The following is a 22,539-nucleotide window of genomic DNA, read 5'->3' on the forward strand; positions in this document are numbered from 1 at the left end:
TACCCCACTTAGCTGGATATACCTACTCTTGAACATCCAACTACCTGCTTGCTGTGTTCACTTGTATATGTAATAGGCCTCTCAAATTTAACTCACCCAACACACCTGCCTTTAAACCTGCTCCTCCTGAGTGTTTTCCACCTCAGTATATGGCAACATCACCTAACTGGTAGCTTAGGTTAAAATCCCAGGAATAAACCTTGCCTCCTCTCTTCCTCACCAATATCCAAGTCTTCAGCAAGTCTGTTTGATTCTACATCTAAAATACATCCTGAATATGACCCTATTTAATCATTACCGCTGCTATTTTCCTAGTTAAAATCACCATCATCTCTTAGTTGGGCTATTGCAATAACTTCATAGCTAGGGATATAGAAGTGAAAGAGGCAGGGTCCCTGCTCTCATGGACCCTATCTTCCAAGGGAGTTGGACAAAAAAATAAACAAGACATAAAAAAAATCTAAACTGGTAAGTACTCTGAAGAAAGAGAGGCTTGGGGTAAGAGAGGCTTGGAGAGGCAGGGGCTACTTAAGACAAGTCTTGGGTAAGACGTTCAGAGAAGATATTTGAGCTAAAAATTGAAGGAGAAGTAGGGGCCTGCTGTGTGAAGATCTCAGGAAAATGTACACAATGCTCATTTGCTCTCTGCTGCCCTTGCCTGGCCACGCTCACAGTAATAATTCTGGCACTGTCTTAAAGTAGCACAGAATTTAGATTAATTTGAAATTTAAGGGAGGGGTCAACTGTATGGTGACAGATGAAACTAAATATTTGGTGGTGAGCACACTGTAATGTATACAAAAGTAGAAGTATAATGTTGTACACATGAAACATATAATGTTATAAACCAATGTTACCTTAATGAAAAGAAGTAAAAATAAAAAATAAATTTGAAAAAAATGGATCAGTTTGAAAAGGAAGTTAAGTGCTCCTATATGGGGTACATCTGCCTTTGAATGAGATGACTGGTCCTCACTGGGATAATCAACCAGGGCCTGAGCGTGGGTGTGGGCTAAGATCACAAAGGTAAGCTTCCTGATGGGGTGTCTCTTCCTAAGACTAACATCTGAGCTCCTAATTTAGAGCATTCGCCTTTCTCACTAGCAAAGACTGAACCAGTGCAGCTAGGAACTGCCCAGTTACTCTTCTCCAAGAGTTGAAAAGTAAGCTGCCCAAACCAAACTAATCCCAGAGGAGCTCGCAGTCTGGTAAAGGAGACAGAAATAGTGCTGCAATCCAGCATAATGCTGCTAACTAGTTCAGAGGTCCGGCTAAACAACCAGATCATCATGTGCAGTGGGAAACCTACAGTGTCATGTATAGGGGGATCATTTCCTGGGTGGGCCTAAATTAGTCCAAGTCACCCCTAAACAACATGTCCTGGAACCACTGAAACTCATTATTACTTGCACTCTAATTGTTATTATTATCATTATTATTGTGCTCTGATAGAAACTAGTGCTATAGGTGTTTTATGTAGATAAGGTTTTTGTTATAAAGTAACAAAAGGGTAATCGAGAATTGCCCTTGAGAGTAATCGAGAATAGATGGAAGTGATAAATGGACAGTTCCCAGCTTCTAGCCTGGTCTCCCAGGAATGCAAGAACCAGGAATGGCACAGGAAACTCCAAGTAGTATGATCCTTTCATAGAGCTCTTCTTTGGGAATTAAGCAGCTGATCCCTTCCTCATATGGAATTCCTGGAGCCCTGGAGATACAGAACCCTGGTGCTGAGAGGACAAGGGCTCTGTGCTACCTGGGGTCACAGAAGTAAAGCAATTCATTCAATCACCTGGCCACACCGTGGATGAGAAAACATCATTCAGAGGCTGCAATACTGCTGGAGGAGGGAGAACAGACCTATGCTGATAGAGAAGTACTGAGACTTACAATATTATCAGTACGTCATGGAGGATGATAACTTCTCACAGCATTGTTGAATATGTGCTACATGCAACTGGGGAGCATGTCATTACTGGTCTGATGTATACACATTTTAGTCTGAACCTGAAATAATGACTCTGTAGGACTTTGTATAAAATAATATTGAAATCTGCTACACCTTTCTTTCAGTCTGATAGATTTAAGGGCAAAATTGAAACTACCCAGCCCAGCCTGCAAGACCCTTAATGATCAGGCCCTTGTCATGTGGAACTACTGAGTTCTCCAAACATATTATACTATTTCCACACCCTTTCACATGCTGTTTCCTCTGCCTGCAAAGTCCTTCCTCTAATTCTTCGTATAGTTAACTTCTATCAGTCCTTCAAAACTCAGATCAAAGCATCTCCCTCAAGTGTCCCCACTTCCACAATACTTTCTGTAACTTGCCACTCTGCTTTGATCTTCACATAGCTGCCCTCTCCTACATTCTCCATGTGTACAATCATCCCAGAACTTATTACTATTTCATTACCATAGTCTTCTACAGCAGATTGTAGGCTTGATTAGAGAGGGAACTATATCTTATTTGACTTTTATCACTAGCACCTAGCATAGAATGTGACTTATGGTAGAAGCTCAGTGGATGAATGCTGAGCAAGTGAACAAAGTAGAAAAGACTCAAAGATTAAAAAGATGCAGTCTCTATCTTCACCGAGTTTATAAACCAATAAAGTGAAGAAGTAATGGATAAGTACAAGCAAAATTATAATAGAGTATAAGATAGGAGAGATAAAACTCAGTGCTATGAAGATTCAAAAAGAAGAAGAAGAAATGACTATAGCTGATGGAGATGACAAGAAAATTCCTCACAAAGGAATGGCTTTTGATGTCATCCTTGAAGATAAAGTAAGTTTTGACAGGCAATGATAGAGCCAGGGCCTGGGATGCGAGGCATTCTGGGTGAAGGAAGTAGAACAAAGAAAACCACTTATGTGATGGTGTACCAGATATATTCCAAGAGCAGTGAGGCATGAACAGTTCAGCTGACTCTGAAAGGGTTTGAAAAGGGGTTAGGGTAGTTTGGAGACTATACAGTGAAGGACACTGAATGTCAGTGTGAAGAGTTAGAATGTAATTTGGAAGATAACAGGTTGCTACAGGAGGCTTTTGTTTTGTTTTTAACAGAGTGCTCTTGGCATAGGCAGGGACCAGCTATATGTAGCAATAGTCTAAGAGGAAGGTTATGATGGCCCATGTGCAGGAGATTTTGGTTACAAAGAGGGAGAGAACGAATGCAAGAGACATTATGGAGAGAACCTGTGGGTCTTAGGCTGATTGGATATGGAGATGGAGGAAGAGAATGGAGTCAAGAATGGCTTCAGTGTTTGTTGTGCCTCTATGACTAAGAGGGTGGTAGTGCTACAAACAGGAATGGAGGAGTCAGAAGGAAGGGGTGGTTTGTGGGCAGGAAGAGGAAAACAAAAGCAAAAAGATTAAGAACTAAATATTTTTACATCACCTTGTCTAATCCTAACAGTAACCTTTTGTGATAGTTTTTTATTTTCTCATTTTACAGATGACATTCAGATGAGTTAAATAACTGTTTTAAGACTATGCAGATAGAGTTTGAACCTAGGCTTTCTGACTCTAACCCCACTGTCTATTTTTTAGTTTACAGCTGAGTTCCCTTTTAAATGTGTTGAGTTTGCCTTGCCAGTTGGACATTCGGCTAGAAATGTCTAATAGGTAGAACTTCAGGACTGGGGTAAAGGAGAGAGATTGTAACTTTAAGTAATTTTTGAAAGTGCAGGAGTAGAAGAGACTGTCAAGGGAGAGTGTAAAAAGAAAATAGGAAATGTCTAACTACAAGAAAAAAAAAAAAGAGAGAGAGAGGTGAAGTTACACGGAAGGAATGGCTAAAAGCAACAAGATCTGCAGAGGTTAGGAGAGTGAGGGCCCCTCATGTCACTGGGTGCCCCCACTCATTCAGTAAGACCTGAATGTGTGAGCATCCACAGTGGTGATATACACATTGACTAAGATATTCAGTTACACAGAGAGATGCCTACAAACGTTCTTAATATACAAATGATGCACCCATTTAGCAAATGTAGAATGCACATGGTTTTAAATGGCTGAAGCATAATATAATCTATTAAAATCACTTCAAAATCCTAAACAAGCATTTAATAAATACTGTTAACTGACTTGCCGACTTAAACCATATCAAAAACAAATATAAAACAGTATAAAACAAAAAGTCTGAGTTTCTGTAGCTCTCTAAAACAGTACAGCCTGAAATGTTTATATATAAAAAGTTAGATTAATTACTGAAAGTTATTTTATAGACAAAAGTGAACCTACTAAGTGAATATCTATATATTGATATAGAGACTTCAATTAGTTATCTATTGAGTTATGAATCCAGCCAGCCCTATGCTAGATGTAATGACTTATAAGGCACATCCTATCTGTCCCCAAGGATCTCACAGAGTCACTTATATATTGTTTTGTGGTACTTTGAAGTTATTTCTTTAAATTGTAAATGCCATGCATGTATCTATAACCAGGTTAAAAAAGCTTCTCAAGCACAAGGACAGCATCTTTGATGCATTGGAGTCCCCATCTGGTAAATGTTGATAAATGTTGTCTGTTGTCAATAGATATAACTCAGTTGGCAATACAGAGGTAAATAATATGATCTATAATGAAAATGCTGTAGTGGCAACAATCTACTCAACAGACAAGTCTCTGTAAAATCAGGACTTTTTTAAACTGAAAAATAAAGCTCTTCAATTTCAAAAAAGAAATGAAGCTAAGAAATTTTTTTTTTTTTTTTTTTTTTGCGGTACGTGGGCCTCTCACTGTTGTGGCCTCTCCCGTTGCGGAGCACAGGCTCCGGACGCGCAGGCTCAGCGGCCATGGCTCACGGGCCTAGCTGCTCCGCGGCATGTGGGATCTTCCTGGACCGGGGCACGAACCCGCGTCCCCTGCATCGGCAGGCGGACTCTCAACCACTGCACCACCAGGGAAGCCCACTAAGAAATTTTTAACGATATACAATTAGAAATCTGCAATGCTCTTTTACTATAAACATAGGCTTTTCTGAGAGAAAACCTTTATGTTTTAGTTCTAGCTCTACTCCAGTACTTTTTATTTAAATGCTAAATATTGGCCTTAAAAATATTAAAGAAAAGTCAGTGTTTAAATTATAAAATGACTAGATATGTACCACACAGAGCAATTTAAAGCACTTTAATAGTTATTTCCTAATATACATAAACGATCAGAGCTAAGGTAGCCAAGCTTGTAGTATGCTAAAAGTAACAGTCCTTGAAATTCTGCCAACATGTATTTGATCTTCTCCTTAAAATGGATCAAGGTTATTTTTATTAAAACCAAGTAAACAATTATTAATGCTTATTAAAATCCACCAAAGCTATCTAAATTACTATCAGGCTGACACGGTTACCTAAATGGCTTTTTAGTTATTTTGCTTTTACATAGTTTTTTTCACTAATGTACTTGTTTTATAAAGAGCTTGCTTTGTGATAAGTTAAAAAGAAACAAATAATAAAAAGCAATTCTGTTTAGGTTGAGTGAATACAAATAAAAGACTGAAGAATTATGCATACATCCTGCAGAGAGACACCATTCAATTCTTAACACTTGAAAAATCAAGGCCTCTACTTGTTTACATGGGGACTGGGATGAATACCTTTTATATCTTTGTACATAAAAATCAAATATTGTGGTTAAGCAACAGTGATAACTGTTGGGCAAATGGATCTACTGATACAAAAGAAAGTATTTTAGAAGATCCCTTTGTCCCTTGGGCAGAGCGTCTTAGACTTTTCCACCAAAGTACCCCCAAGGCCCTTCAGAAGCTTTTACTCACAGAGGTGAGTTAGAGCCACATCTAATAGAATCAGGGGGCTTGGCTTAAAGTAATGGATAACAGTCACACATTTTTCTTTCTAAAAGGTTATTGTAAGTTTTGTAGTTTACTTCACAAAAATCGTGTTTGTTTCAACAGTGACAGTGAGTAAAACCATCCTCTGGGGTGATATATCAAGTCCATGCTATAGCTTTACATGTTTCCTTGTTCACGGGCTTCTCAATTTTGAGAAAGTGACTGCAGAAATATGAAAGTTATGATATTTTTGTGCCAAGGCTCTCTTTTTTTAGGATCATTTTTTGGGTTGTACCCTCTAGTTGAAGCAACACAACCACTTCCTTGTGTCTACCAGTAGGACTTGATTCTGAAGTGTGGATCCCTTTTTCCTGTTTCCATTTTGGGTGGCTTTGCCATTTTTGTCCAAATGGGCTTTTCACCCGAATTCCTGGTTTTTAAGCATCTGCCTTATTTTAACTCATAAAGTCTATGTGCACCCTGACTCTATCTAGCTCTAGACAACTGGTTTCACTTTGATCATGGACCCCCAGGAAATTTACTAGGCAGCCTCCTCCAGTATTTGCAACTTGCTGTTGCCAATCCTGCTTTGCCACTCCTTCCCTATTCTAGCCTCTCACCCAGTATTCAGAATCCAGGGCTATATTCAGTCCAGAAATAAACCGTATAAACATACATAAAATTAATTCGTGACCATAAGCTTTTCTAAATTATATTCTGCTCTTGGGCTAAGGAAAATTAAGTAAAGAGCAAAGAAATACTATTAGGATGTTTTCAAGTTAGCTCATGGCAATAGTATAAACAGAGAAATGTATATATGGTAAAGTAGGTAACTGCCAATCTTCAGTGGATGAATACTCTATATGGTAAGTGTTTTGAAATGGGACATTTTAAGATTTTTATAAGTTGATATTTTGGTTGATGATCCTAAGCACTTAAAATTAGTTTTAAAGCTATAACTAAATATCAAAAGATTTACCAGTCATCAGATCGAGTGCCTTCTTCAAAGTAGATGTTTCCCACAGTCTCCAACTCAATTAACAAAAATGGGATTAATAAACTATGACTTTTCTTCTTTTGTTTTACTTCAATACGATAAATTCCTTCAATTCTATTTAAGAAAAAAATAAAGCTATTAAAATGATCTAAAATTCACAACATTAAAATTCATGATAGTTTCTTCTAAGCTGATGTTAAAATATAAGGCTTTCATCAATGAACAAAGAAAGCTTGGTGCTAACAGTTAAACCAAGTAAAAGACATTCTGTTTTTGGCAATTAAAATCACCTCAAATTTTGTTAACCTCAGAGTAAGTGAAGGTTAGAAGACTCTCCTGGCTCCACCATTTATGATTCTCAGATCTTAGACAAGTCACAACATTTTTCTGCTGCAACTTCTTAGAAAATGACAAGATTGATAGTACCTACACCTGAATAGGCTTTTTGAAGATTATAGGCAAAATATATGAAAAGCTCTTAGCCAAGAGCTTGGCACAGAGTAAGAACTCAATAAATATTAGTTATTATTTTGTTACTATTTATTATTACAGGGCAAACTAACTTATCCACTTAGTGCCTTAGTAAATTAAAAAAAAAATTCACAGTACTTAATAAGTCTTCTTGCTTTATGTTTCTAGTTGATACTCAACCTGAGTTTCTTTCTACATGATTCCAGACAACTTTTGTATGTGCTTTCTGCACCAGTAGCAACTAACGTTAAAAAAACTAATGTTTTTAATTTGCAGACACTAGAGTCATGTGACAAGAAGCCACTCAGGGGAAGTCCAGTGTTCCTAGTAAAGTATTGCTTCTTTAAAAAACTATATGCTAACTTTGAACCAATGATGCCTACCTCTACTAAGAACTGGACTGAAAAAACATGTTGTGTTTTACTTCATACTGTAATTCTTTCCATTCCTGAAGAAGAGAATTGAGCTCGACCAGTGGCCCAGAACATTCTTTTCCCTCATGTTTCAAATTTGAACAACGAGATAATTCATTAAACATACTCATCTAGTTTTTTGTTCCAGAATGTTACCCTTTCATTCAAGGCATTTAGTTTGGTCACTATCTTCTGCTGAAGACTTGGTTCTTCTGTGACAGTTTCACAGTTTTTTGATTTTTCAAGCTCAGTTACTTTATTGTTACTGGATCTATCATTGTGCCCTTTGCCAGATCCTCTGAGTTCAGTCAGTTCCCGTTCCAACTGTTGAAATCAATGTGCCAGAGAGCAAAATTGTTCAGTGGAATCTATTAAATATTTAGTTAACTTAAATTAACAAAGTAGCAATCTAGATAATAAATAAGCCAAACTTCATAAAAACATGGCAAGCATGTGATTATAACTTTAGTACAAGTTTGATCAACGAATTTCTCTTGACCAAGTGAAATTAAATACTTCAGACATGGCAGTTCTCTCAACTGAAAATAAGAAAAGCAAAGAAATAAATTTTAAAATATTATTGATGAGTTAGCTTCTAATAAAGCCAAAGTAAAATGATAAGAAATGCTGGTTTTGGAACAAAGAGAATAAGCTTGAAATAATGTGACTTTTATCACTCCTACTTTTCAATTTTTCAACTACTTTGGTATTCTGGGAAACAACATAAAAAATATACACAAGCATGGATATAGGGGTGCACATTTTTCTCTTTGCCTCAGTCTCCTATACGGCTCAGCACAGCAATGTCGTTATTTAAAATTTTGATATTTGTGATTTTTTCTTGTTGTTCGTAATGGACTTTTTTTGCATTCATTTGTATTTTTAAGAAATATTATAATAGGGACTTCCCTGGTGGTGTATTGGTTAAGACTCCATGCTCCCAATGCAGGGGGCCTGGGTTTAATCTCTGGTCAGGGAACTAGATCCCACATGCATGCCACAACTAAGGAGCCCACATGCCGCAACTAAGACCAGCGCAACCAAATAAATTTAAATAAATATTTTTAAAATATATATTATAATAAAATACATGGAGGTTTTAGACCTTCCCTTAAACTTTGGGCCCAGGGTGAGTGCCTCATTTGCCTTACCCTAACCCCAGCATCGTAGAATGGATTTCAAGATAAATTGTACTGTACACAGAGAAGTGCATACAAATAGAAATTTGCTAAGTATCTGTACTCCTTTCTCTATAATGGCTACATACAGCTGTTAAAAAAATGAAGTAAGCATATTTTATAAAAATACCTATAGTTTATATAATCTATAACTATTATTTTTCACATATTAATACATCCATTTGCACATGAAAATGGCAGATATAAAATGATTTCCATATACTGGTTTTCCTGTCGTTTTTTATTCAAGTAAATAAATTACGTTAATGTTTTAAGAATACCTTTCTGATTATAATATGAATTTAAACCTGTTCATTTCATAAAGAGTACTAAATATATTTTTAAAAATTGATTTTTAATCGCTACATACCATTCAATCTTAAGAATGAGTAATTCTGCCTCTCTTTTTAAACATTTAGGTAGTTTCCAATTTTTTGTTGTTATTAATAGTACAGTGATGAATATTCTCATATAAATATTTATCCAAATCTTTAAATGGAGTGCTAGAAGTAGATTTACTGGGTCAAAGGCTATGAGCATTTTTAGGCTGTTAGTAATATATATGACCCAATTACACTCTCATCAGTGGTGTAATAGTGTCACACCCATCTTCACCAGGCAGGCTATGACAAATTTATAGGTGAAAATGGTTGCTTGTTGTCTTATTTCATATTAGGAAATTAATAATCAGATTGAGGTCCTCTTTCACATGTTTATTAGTTTTTATTTCTTCTTTTGTAAAAAGATAGTTTATGGAATTTGCTTAATTTTTCTATTTGGATATATACTTTCTTGTCTTCTTTAAAATTTTTTAATTAATTAATTTATTTATTTTTGGCGGCATTGGGTCTTCGTTGGTGCGTGTGGGCTTTCTCTAGTTGCAGTGAGTGGGGGCTACTCTTCATTGTGGTGCACAGGCTTCTCATTACAGTGGCTTCTCTTGTTGCGGAGCACAGGCTCTAAGCACGTGGACTTCATGGGCTTAGTTGCTCCGTGGCATGTGGGATTTTCCCAGACCAGGGATTGAACCCGTGTCCCCTGCATTGGCAGGCGGATTCTTAACCACTGTGCCACCAGGGAAGTCCCTTTTTGTCTTGTTTTACTTATGAGTACTTTTATACTAAGGATATTATGTTTGTCCTTCATGTTTGTTGAAAACAATTTTTCAGACTGTCATTTATTGTTTATTTTCATTAATGATGCTTTTTAGTACAAAAGCGTTTTACTTTTTTTTTTTCAATCAAAGCTAAATTCTGTTCCCTGTGATTTCTAGTATTTTTCTTACTTGGCAGGCTGAGATCAGTTAAATATATTAATCCATATACTCTTCTGCTTTTTTATGTTTTCATTTTTACATTTAATTCTATTTTCCCCACTGTATTTACTTTTAGTAAAGTATAAACTAAGGATCCAAGTCCCCTATTCCCAAGTAGTTTGACTATTTTTGTAACACCATTTTTTGAATAAACCATTATTTTCTTATACCTTTTTTTTAATACAATAAGTTCTTATACATACAAAGTTCTGTTTTGACGTAAGCCTTCATTTCTCAGAGTCTACTTTTAGTAAAGGAAATCCAATTTATTCTAAATTAAAAAAGCACATATAACTACTAAAGCACAAACTATTGAAGTATACAACATTATGGGAACTTTATAACAAGCTATACTTTAATAGTATACAACATACAATAGTAAAGAGTACTTTAGCATTTTAGACAAGAAAATGAATTTTGAGCACAGCCTGCTGGTATCTAATAAAAATGTAGTGAAATAAGTCTAACAGATCTCTATAACTCACTGAATCATATTGAATTACACAGCATTTTTAAAACTTTATAAATTAATATGCCTATACTTTTTTTTTTTTTTTTTTGCGGTATGCGGGCCTCTCACTGCTGTGGCCTCTCGCGTTGCAGAGCACAGGCTCCTGACGCGCAGGCTCAGCGGCCATGGCTCAAGGGCGCAGCCGCTCTGCGGCATGTGGGATCTTCCCGGACCGGGGCACGACCCGCGTCCCCTGAATCGGCAGGCGGACTCTCAACCACTGCGCCACCAGGGAAGCCCTGCCTATACCTTTTTTAAATTGCAGATTTCTAAGCACAGAATGAAGCTTAGTTAAGTACCTAGGATCAAAACATTTTCAGGGCAAACTTACTTGAAACTTAGTATTAATTTTAAAAGGTATGCATATTTATAAATGTATACATACATATAAAATTTAAAAGATAATAGTATCTTATCTGCCAGTTTTCTTAAGACAAGGCTATTGAAATTTTACAATATTAAATCTCACATTTTTTTTCAAAAGGCTGAATAATTTTATTCGTTCTTCTGGCAACTTCTGTAATTTACATTTTCGATCATTCAGTTTTTCAAGGTCTTCATTAAGATGCCTCTGAACAGTTTTTATACGCATATTGTAATACATTATTTTTTTCATTGCTGTGGTCTAAAAGTGAGAAAAAAGGTTAGCTGAAACAAAAAACATTATAGGTAATTATTAATGGTATTATATGAGTGTGGTATGTTCTATATAATTATTTTTAAGTTTTACATGCTCAGTTACTAATAATGATATTAGTTGAAATGATAATGGCTACACAGAATCCTCTATTTAAATTTAATAAGCAAAACAAAATTTCAAAGATGTTCTTTGTGTATAATATTTTAAGTGTGAGGCATATTTACTTTCAGTGACAACATAAAGAGACTACAGAAAGAACTCAATTTACAAAATAGTGTCATTTAGCTAATGTGGCAGTACTACTGAAGCTAACATATTATTCCTATTTGATTAATTTAGAGAAAAAATAAATTTAAAAGAATAAAATCAAATGTAACATTATTCATTTTTTAAATGCATGGCTAAGAAATAGGATTTCATGGGTTTTTTCCCCCAAATCTATAAAAGAATGCTCTAAATGAACTTGTTTTAGATTGAGCAAATTACTAAATTGTCAATCTAATCCAGTTATCTTGAATTCCTTAATATCAATGGATCATGCAGTTACTAATGTTTATCATGATAAATTGATTGATTCCACCATTAAGAAATATACCAGGTAAATGGTGCTCAAGAGTTATATTAGTCAAAAGAACTAGCTAAGAAAATAAACAAATCAGGTGCATGTTATAATGTGACCTAGTTTTAACTGTTTACCTGAAATAATGAAGGCATTATCGGCAAATCTGTACCTCAATTAAGTTGGAAGGCTTGTACACTGTTGTGTGATTTATTTAGTAGAAAGTGGATAGTCAAGATCCCAACAGAATTATTTGGCATAACAGATAGAATGGAAACAAATATATGGCTTGATGAACAGACAAAAGAATTCCTTCTCCACACATAATATGAAATTCTGAAACTGAAATTACTAAATTCTTCTGCAAAAAATCAGGCATTCATAACATAGAAGAGTTAAGGGGAAAAAGGCTGTTTTAGGGTGATGATTAGCAGATAAAAATTCCTGATCAAGAAGAGCTTGTTTCTCAGGTGCAATTGAGTAGAAAAAACTGTAACTAAGGAAATGGCAGATGGTGTTTCTTGATTTTTTTTTTTTTTTTTTTTTTTGCCTACAAGTGGCAAGTAAAGTCAGACCTTACCTACCCAAGTGACACACTTCCCCACCCACAACATTCCCTTGGTGATTCATCCAGTCCTCGGCTTGGTATCATCCTTCTGCTTTCAATTCCCATATCTTTATCTCCAATCCAGGCAACTCTCTTAAATAACAGTCTCATATATCCATCTTGGATATTCAAAAGATTGTTCAAACTTTATATGCTTAACATTATGCTGTGATTCTTCCTTCTAAATTTACTCCTCCCATACTCTTCCTCATCTCATCAAATAGCAACTCCTTCCCTCCTTCAGTTGCTTGGGTTAGTTGCTTGGAATTATTCTCTACCTTTTCATCTACACTTCAAATTCAATCTATCAGCAAATCCAGATGGATTCTACCTTCTAACTACTGCTACAATTACTTTTGATTACTTTTTACTACCCCCTCTACAGTGTCCTGTATCAAACCATCAGCATCTCTCATCCAAGTTTCTGGAATCTAACTGGTCTCTCTGCTTTCACCTTTTCCTTTAATCCTCTATTCTTAATTCATTAACCAAAAGGATCCCTTTAAAACATAAGTCATCTTGTTTCCTCCTCCTCTCAAAATTTTCCAGTGGCCTCATATCACTCAAAGTAAAAGCCAAAGTCCTTACAACATTCTTCAGTCTCACGTGATCTGCCCCCCACCACTCCTGTATTCATCTCTTCTTTCTTTCCTCTTTGCTTACTCAGCTCCAGCCATACTAGCCTCCTTGTTGTGCTTAAAATATGAGGCATGCTCCTGCTCAAGGTCTTTGTACTTGCTGATCCCTGAAAAACTTGCTCCCTTATTTCCTTCAGGTCTCTGCTCAAATGTTGCCTTAGTAAATCCTTTCCCAACAGTTCTATAGAAAAGAGCCTACGGCCCTTTCTCTGCCCCTACCAACAATCTTGTTTCCTTCACCCTTATTTCATTTTCCTCCATAGCATTTATCACCATCTGACATACTAGTTTTTCACTCATTTAGCTGCTTACTATCTGTCTTCTCTCACTAAATGTAAACTCCAAGGAAGCAGGGTTTTTTTTTCTGTTTTGGTCACTCTATTTCTAGTGCCTTGAACTGTGCCTCGAATGTAATAGGCATTAAATATTTGTTAGATAAATTAATCAGCCAAGTAATTTAGTGAAGCACATTCATCCTGCTCACCTTTTCAGAAAGTGTGTGATGAAAAACTACAGAGATGATAATGGAAATTTCAAAAATATGGTTGTCACTGCAAAGTTTTGTCATTATTTTTGACTTAACATTGTTAGAGAAGACATTCCTCCCTGACCCTCCAATGACTCTGGACATCTGCTAGTAGACAATAACTCTAGCCTTTTGCTCAATATTACAAGACAGCTCACTTCTTAGATTGGGATGGGAGAGAGGATAATCTCAGTTTTGAAAAGATGAGAGGAGACAGTGGAACTTGAGAATAAATCCTCAAGCTACCAAGAGAAGAGATACAAGAGAAATGGATAAAGACATTCTTTATCTATGTTGAGATGATGGATGAGCCACAAGGAAAGGATGGGAGGGCTTCATGTGGGCACATTCTGGACACTCATAAACTATTTATTGAATGGTTAACTGAATAAACAAATGGGACTCAATGGACTAGAAGGAGAGGTAGAAATATAATGTGGGAAGAATATTAAAAAACATGGTAAATTCCTATGAACTCTACTCTCAAATTATAAAGCCTTTCATACCACGGCATAGTAGTCCCTTTACTGGGAGATTCACCATCAGTGACAGCCCAGGAAAAGCCCTTTTCAAGATTTTGGAGATCTTCAAGATTTTGGCAGTGTGGGTAGATTCACTTATACTTACAGAGAACCCCAAACCATCTTTAATTAGATTAAAATCTACCTAATCCTGGCATACTACCATCAACCATGGGTATCTTCTAATTTTGATATATAATACTCCAAATGAGAGGAGGTTACTTGTTTCATTTCTACTTTATTTAGGCTTAATTTTCGTATATATAGCATTAGTTTAATTATTCTTAACACTGATAATTTTTCAGATTTCCTTCAAGTTTTATATAAGTTTAAACGTTTTTCTATTATTTTACCTTCCAATACTGTCATCAAAATTGAGATTCTAGTACTAATGTTATTATCTGTATGCATCTATGTGAAATATCCAGTTCACTGGGCAAAAGTAGAATTGGTGACAACACTGACAAGATCATACTACCTACCACATGTTGACACAGCCAGAAAGAAGGAGTTAATTAAACTTAAGACACAGACACCTGATTAGGTATGCACTTACATCTGCCAGTTCCTTGATTTGCTTTGCTGACACATCAAACGTGTCAAGTCTTTGAAGGCAAGGCAAATGATATAACACATGTGTGGAATAATTACACAGCAGACAAACTGGATTGGTTTTATACTGAGGATCATTGAGACATAAATCCTTTAAGCGACGCAGCCTGGTTAAGTTAGTGAGGTCCTAAAACAACAGCAACAATAATGGTCAATTGATTAATTGCAACTCTCCATTTCTAAAGGAGGCACTTTAGCTCTTAAGATCACCCATAACTTAATGTAATGCATTCTAATTATGTGCTTTAATATGTTAAAGGTATTTAGATGCATAAAGTGTTATTCTCTATTGAAAAAGATGCTAAATACATGAAAAATGGATCAACAATAATTAAACAGCAGACTCTATATAACTATACATTTTAAATGTAAAATGACAAAGAGTATTTACTAAATGATGTATTCCACATGAAACCCTGAAGCCCATTTATTCCTTAAGACACCATTCCCTCTCTGCACAGCCCCTTTGCTCACACGTGCCCCAGGAATAACAAGGATGTAGGTCTCCTACCTCCTTCACCATACTCCCCACACTGACCACCCAGGAACACAGCTCGCTATTTTCCTCAGCCTCCAGGTCTGCTCTTCTCACCAAAGGCTATGGCACCTATGTTTTAATATAATTAACACTGAACTCCTGATTTTTAGGGTTTTTTGGTTTGAGGTTTTTGTTGTTGCTGTTGTTGTTTGTTTCTATAAATGCCCTTTCTGCCTTAAGGGCAACTGAAAGCTAGCTTTCTCCTGAGGGCCTCATTTTCCTCACAGCCTCTGGAGGAGTAGGGGTTGACGATGCACTTCCAGACCAATGTGATTCCTTAACATCTTTTATCTTGAAGTTTAAGTCACTGTTTACACCTTCCTTTATTTGGCATCTGGCCCTTGCTTAACTCTTCAGTCTTGTCCCTTCTATTTAAACCCTGACATTTTATGTTTTAGCCATACTGAACAACTTGAAGTTCAGAATGTCCCAGACCATTTAGACATTCACTCACGCTTCTGCCTTTGAATGGACTGAACTTCACCCCAATTTTACCTTTTAATCTGTCAAGACTCAACCTAGGTATCTTCTTCTTTGAGAGCCTTGTTTCATCCCCCAGGCTTGGGGTAGATGCTCCTCCTATGAACTCTCTTAGCCACAGGGCTTACCCTTGTTATAAAATTTATCACACCCTATTGTCAATTATCCACAAGTCTATAAGCCAAGGGTCTGTATGTGCTTTGGCCCTCAATCCACAAGCTAAGAATGGTGATTGCATTTTTAAAGTGTTGGGAAAAAATAAAGAAGAATGTGTGACAGAGGCCATATATGGCCCACAAAACCTGAAATATTTTCTTTCTGGCCTTTTATAGAAAAAGTTTGCCAATTCCTGAGATAAACTCTTTGAGAACAGGGTTTGTGTCCTGTTAACACTGCATTCCCAGCATTCAGCATTTAGAACACAGCAGGCACTAAATAAATAATGTGAATTGAATTGAATGCTTATTACTTTCTACCAACCTCTAAGACACGCTCACATCTTTCTCAATAATAGTATTACTAGGGTGGTGCCTGGGGTAGGAAGGTACTATGGTAGAGTTGGACTTAAATTAATGCACTGCTAGTTAAGAGACTCAGAATCAGAATTAAAGGAAATCCAAAGCAAGGACCAGGAGGCACTAATTTAGAAGATAAAGTATCAATACAAATGGAATCGGGAAGCAAGTAGTGAAATCAGGCTGCTAGAATTAAGAGTAAGACAGGGTGAGGTGGATAATGTGTGTCCAAACTCTCTCTGGACAAGTGATAACTTGGCTTACTGGCTGGACCTAAGGCTATGGCTAGGCCCATAGCATGAGTGGGACTAACTAATCAGGGTGACTCTAAAAAGGAGATTTCTGAATAGAGCTGTGCAGAGAATTATTTGGTCAAATTCTGCAGGGCAAGGAAGGTAAACCATTGACTATGCTGAAGAGTAAAGATACTGTTTGATTTCTGGGTGGCTGTGTTGCATTTGACCATCAGTCTGGGCTATGGTGGGTGTGAACTTTGAAGTCTTATGCAGGAATCCTCCACATACACTCAGAAGTTAGATGACGCTGGAGTCTATGAAAGCTCATCTCACTTTCACCAGGATAGTATCTTTTTAGGGTGACTGGAAAGGGTAGACATAAAAATTCAGAATAATAATATTTCAGGAATATTCCTAATATTTGAATAATAAAGGTTGCTGTGAGTCATGTTCAATGTTTTTATGAGAAGCCATAATTATTATAGAGAGCCTTTTTAATTTTATGCCATACAATGAACCTTCACAATAATCCTATTTTTATCCCCATCCTTTTGATGAGGAGATTGAAATAGGTTAACGTCATTAAAGTGATAGTAATAATAATAAAATGGCATATCTATTGAGTGCTTACTGTGTTTAGTCATTGTTCTAGGAGCTTTATTTTATTATTTCACTTCAACTTCATGTTACCATTGTATTATGCTGCCCTTAGTCTGTGGCAGGGCTAGAAGTGACAGATCTTTCTGCCTGTGCAGCCTCTGCTCTTTACCACAAGGCTGCCGTGGCTGGCCAGGGTGAGATAAACTTCCATATGGCTTCTTGGCAGGGTGATACCTTATCCTCCCAGCCTTCTGCACTTATCTTCTTCAGCCTCAACTCATGATTCTCTCCCTCATTCCGTTCCAGGCACAGAGGATTTCTAGTTTTCTATATTTGCCACACTCTTTCCACCACTTAGGTCCTTCACACCTTTGCTTGGAATGCTATTTCCCTAGGTAACTCCTGCTTATGTCTCATTTGTTACCTTAAACATTACCTGCTACAGCATTCTGAATTTACCTTTCACAGCTCCCTCTGATCTCTGCTGCTGATGTTACTCAAATAACACTGATTTCTTACCTCCACACCTTTTTGCATATTGTTCTTCTCATCTTGGAATGCCTACTTCCCACTGCGTTGTAGAAAATCCTCCCTACAATGCCTGTTGAAATTCTGTCAACCCTTCAATGTTCACATCAGATATTTCCTCTTGAATTTGACTAATAAAATTAAATTTTATTGAAATTTCTTTTTAAGGTGTTTATAACATTCTGCCTCATTCTATAGATTTTTGGTGTCTTATATTCTTCTCTGAGTAAAAGAATGCCTACTTTAATATTGATCAATTCAAAATTATTTCTATAGCTAATTTGCTCACCTATTGTCTAGAGGAAGTGTTTGAAAATGTACCTTCAGTCTGACGCTGTCAGAGTTATGAATGCCATATGCTTTCACCCACATTTTATACCATAAACATTGTCTTCTTATTTGTTTTTTCTCTCTCATTTATGTGCTTGACAAATGGTTATTGAGATTCATTACAAGTCAAGTACTGCTTTAAGTATTGTAGATATAGCAGTGAACAAAACAAGCCAAATTCCTGTACTCATGGAGCTTGTATTCTAGTAAGGGTTGTGGGTAAGTGCCAATAGGAAAAATAAAACAGGGGAAAAGTAATGGAATGCTTCCACTTGAGGAGGGTAGTAGGGGTCATTGCTATTTTACTTAATTAGGCAGGAAAGGTGTCACCAAGAACATAACATTTGAATAACATCCAGAAAGAAATGAGATGGGTCACGAAGATATACGGGGTAAGAATACTCCAGCAAGTGCAAAGGCCCTAAGGTGAATGTGTCCTAGATATATGTAAGGAACAGTGAGGAGACCAGAGTGGCTAGAATGATGAAAACAAAGGGGAGAGTGGTAGAAGCTGTGGTCAGAGAGACAGTGGGGAGACTAGATTATATAGAGTCTGGTGGGCCATTGTAAGAACTGACTTTTACTTTGAAAGAGATGAGAAGCCAAGGGAGGGTTTTGAGCAGAAATGATTTGATCTGACATATTTTTAAAGGAGTGGGCTTCTATGTGGAGAACAGACTGAGTGCAGTGAAAGGGTAAACACAGGGAGAGCTGTTAGGAGGCTTTTTTTTTTTCCAATAATGCAGGAAAGAGATAATGGTGTCTTCAACCAGGTTGATAGTGATGCAGGTGGTAAAAAATGGTCAGACTTTGGATATATTCTGAAGGTAGAGCCAACAGAATTTGCTGATGGACTGATTATGGGGTATGAATGAATAAGAGGAGTCAAAAATGACTCAAGGATTTTGGCTTAAGTTATTAGAAGAATTGAGATGACATTTAGAGAAAGGGAGAAGGCTGCAGGAGACAAAGGTTCGGTAGAGGGGAAATCAGTTTGAGTTAGGATAGGAGATGTCTATCATTTGGGGTAATTGTTAGGGAAAGTAGAGATACCAATTTAGGAGTAATAAGTGGATAAAGGTATTTAAAGTTATAAGATGATTAGATTAGAGAATGAATGCAGATAGAAATGAGAAAAGATCTTGGACTAACTTGGGGCAATCCATTTTTTAGATGCTAGGAGAGGATGAGAAACCAGAAAACCAAAGAGGTGTAGCCAGAAAGATGGGAGAAAAACTAAGAGAAAGTGGTATCCTAAGAGCCAAGTAAATAGTTATTTGTTTGGTTTTAATAGTGTCAGATCGTTAGGGCCAATTTAATCAGGTAACTCTCAAATTTCTGGAAGTATTGGGTAGTCCAAAATAAATTACTCTTTAAGTGGGGACTCTTTAGTCCATTTTCTGCAAAAAGATGGTTCATGATCCAGGTTGATGAATAAAATAAATTATTCCACTTAAACATACCTTGAAAGAACATATTTGGTTACCAGAAAGGTTTAATCTTTCTAGTTGTTCATTGGGATCAAGACATCGACCTTTAATTAAAAAAAAACAAGATGAGAAAAAAGTTAAATTTCTCATTTTACCTCCTGTTCATATCTTGTCATATTTCTGAGTTGTATATGACCATTTTTTCTTGCATATAAATGAGACTAACAGTAATGTTGTATAATTAGTAACCACTGATCAATGGGTAGTATTTTCACATCCTGTAATTATAGATTTAGAAATGCTTTTCAAGACTGTACTTTTCATATTGACAAAAAATTAGTGTAACATTCTCTCATATTCCAAATGAAACTGTACATACCAATGCTGCTTATTAGATTTCCAGCAAGGTTGAGATCACTTAAATTCTTCAAAGTTTGCAAACCCTAAAATTTTAGACAATATATAATTTAGAAGAAATCATTAAAATCTATGTTTATAAATCATCTGAGCAATCTGGTTAGTTCTCCAGGTGTTCCAAGCACCAGGTGCTGTTTACTTTACAAGCTTAGAAGTAAGTGGGTGCCTCAGTGAAGTCTACTTTGTTCTCTGGAACCTGGAAAGAATTTTTGAAGGAGAAGGGAACAGGGAGGGAAGCAGAGAGGAAAAGAGGAGGAGGAGTAGCAAAAAGAACACATCACACAGAGTGTGTTTAAAATCTTAGGCAAGTTATATTCAAAACTTCTCTAAACCTCCTTTTTTTTTTTTTTAACCTTCAGAGAAGAAATAACACCTTACCTCCCAGACACGGTGGGAGGAGTAAAGAAAATGATGCATACGAAGTTCTCTATATGTTACAATATGCTACATACACATTAGTTCTTCTTAACTAATTAAACTAGTCATGAATATTTCTTGGACATTGTGGTTAAACTCTACAGGAGTTGACTTTAAATATAAATCACTGAAATTATCTTACCTCAATATTTTTAATTGCATTGTGGTTCAGCCAAAGAACCTCCAATCTGGATAATTTCTCTAAATTTTCTATTTTAGAAATTTTATTAAAATATAAGTACAGTTTTTCTAAATTTCTACATTCTTGAATACCTTCAATTTTCTGTTAAAAAAAAAAGAGGAGCCTGAATAGTGTTAACTTGTGTTTTTCTATTAATCCTTCAATAAAGTAGATTTTAAGTACATTTTCCTTAAAAATCACATTTTCAGAATAGATTGCAAAATCAACACCCAGCGAAATGTACTAAAATATAAAAAATCATACAATCCCTCTGCCTAAATACTATTTTCAATTTTCATATTCTTTTTAAATCAACTTGATACCTATTTTTATATGGTTATAATCATAACCATATACATTTTGCAATATTGCTTTTCAATATAGATGTTATAATTTTCACACAACCAATAGGGTCAAAGTAAACCAATTTCACTAGCAGTACTGGGTATTATTTGATCTGATTTGATTATTAAAAAGTAGAATGTGTCTATGTTTTGGCGCTTTATTTCTATTTTCTCCTTTGTATAAATCTATTTTTATATTTTGTCCATTTATCTGTTTTTGTTCTGTTTTGTTTTACTGGGCAAAGGGTTTAATTGCAATTCATCATGTATGAATCTATCTGTTTTGATCCATGCCTCAAGCATATACTTCAATGAATTATTTTTCCAAAGCCAAAGGACTTAGCATAATCTTCATGTAAGGTTATGTTTAGACTTACCTCTATGTAGCATTCGGCAATCCAAAGTTCTTTAAGCCGTAAACAAGTTTCTAGTCCTGAAATTTCTTTTATATCTTGAGCAACAATTGTGAGACTTGTTAAATTAGGAAATAATGATAATCCGAGTATACGAGGGTACCCTGAGAAAAACATTTCCAGTTTTGAAGTATCTGATCCTTCTTCTCCAATCATCTCATAAGATAAACCATTGCATAAACACTGTTTTCGAAAAAGAAATTGGATTATTACCTGTTTAAGATAATAAAGGAAGATGGCGGAAGAGTAAGACGCGGAGATCACCTTCCTCCCCACAGATACACCAGAAATACATCTACACGTCGAACAACTCCTACAGAGCACCTACTGAATGCTGGCAGAAGACCTCAGACCTCCCAAAAGGCAAGAAACCCCCCACGTACCTGGTTAGGGCAAAAGAAAAAAATAAACAGAGACAAAAGGATAGGGACGGGTCCTGCACCAGCGGGAAGGAGCTGTGAAGGAGGAAAAGTGTCCACACACTAGGAAGCCCCTTCGCGGGCGGAGACTGCGGGTGGTGGATTGGGGGAGCTTCGGAGCTGCGGAGGAGAGCACAGCAACAGGGGTGCGGAGGGCAATGCGGTGAGATTCCAGCACAGAGGATCAGGGCCGACCTGACCGGCACTCACCAGCCGAGCGGCTTGTCTGCTCACCCGCCGGGGCGGGCGGGGCTGGGAGCTGAGGCTCCGGCTTCAGTCGGAGCGCCGGGAGAGGACTGGAGTTGGCGGCGTGAACACAGCCTGCAGGGCGTTAGTGCACCGCGGCTAGCCGGGAAGGAGTCCGGGGAAAAGTCTGGACCTGCCGAAGAGGCAAAAGACTTTTTCTTCCCTCTTTATTTCCTGGTGCGCGAGGAGAGGGGATTAAGAGCGCTGCTTAAAGGTGCTCCAGAGACGGGCGCGAGCCGCGGCTAAAAGTGCGGACCCCAGAGACAGACATGAGACGCTAAGGCCACTGCTGCCGCCACCAAGAAGCCTGTGTGCGAACACAGGTCCCCTTTTGGGGAGCCTGTGCAGCGCACCACTGCCAGGGTCCCAGGATCCAGGGACAACTCCCCCGGGAGACCGCACGGTGCGCCTCAGGCTAGCGACATCATGACGGCCTCTGCCGCCGCAGGCCCGCCCCGCACTCCGTGACCCTCCCTACCGCCTGCCCCCGGCCTGAGTGAGCCAGAGCCTCCGAATCAGCGGCTCCTTTAACCCGGTCCTGTCTGAGCAAAGAACAGACGCCCTCCGGCGACCTACACGCACAGGCAGGGCCAAATCCAAAGCTGAGCCCCTGGAAGCTGTGAGAACAAAGAAGAGAAAGGGAAATCTCTCCCAGCAGCC

General features: G+C 37.2%; 1 protein-coding gene across 1 annotated transcript in view; it reads right to left on the minus strand.

Moving 5' to 3' along the window:
* Window positions 1-22,539, minus strand: part of LRRC9 (leucine rich repeat containing 9) — a gene marked incomplete at both ends in the record, with an annotated part of 100,081 nt that overhangs the window by 71,542 nt on the left and 6,000 nt on the right. Inside the window, 8 exons of the mRNA XM_082647576.1 lie at window positions 6,777-6,908; window positions 7,806-8,002; window positions 11,152-11,307; window positions 14,730-14,912; window positions 19,476-19,546; window positions 19,822-19,885; window positions 20,419-20,559; window positions 21,179-21,397. Coding sequence (XP_082503702.1) covers window positions 6,777-6,908; window positions 7,806-8,002; window positions 11,152-11,307; window positions 14,730-14,912; window positions 19,476-19,546; window positions 19,822-19,885; window positions 20,419-20,559; window positions 21,179-21,397 — 1,163 coding nt within the window. The remainder of the gene's footprint in view (window positions 1-6,776; window positions 6,909-7,805; window positions 8,003-11,151; window positions 11,308-14,729; window positions 14,913-19,475; window positions 19,547-19,821; window positions 19,886-20,418; window positions 20,560-21,178; window positions 21,398-22,539) is intronic.

This window comes from Grampus griseus, assembly GCF_964374135.1.
Source record: "Grampus griseus genome assembly, chromosome: 2".
Taxonomy (NCBI): Eukaryota; Metazoa; Chordata; class Mammalia; order Artiodactyla; family Delphinidae; genus Grampus; species Grampus griseus.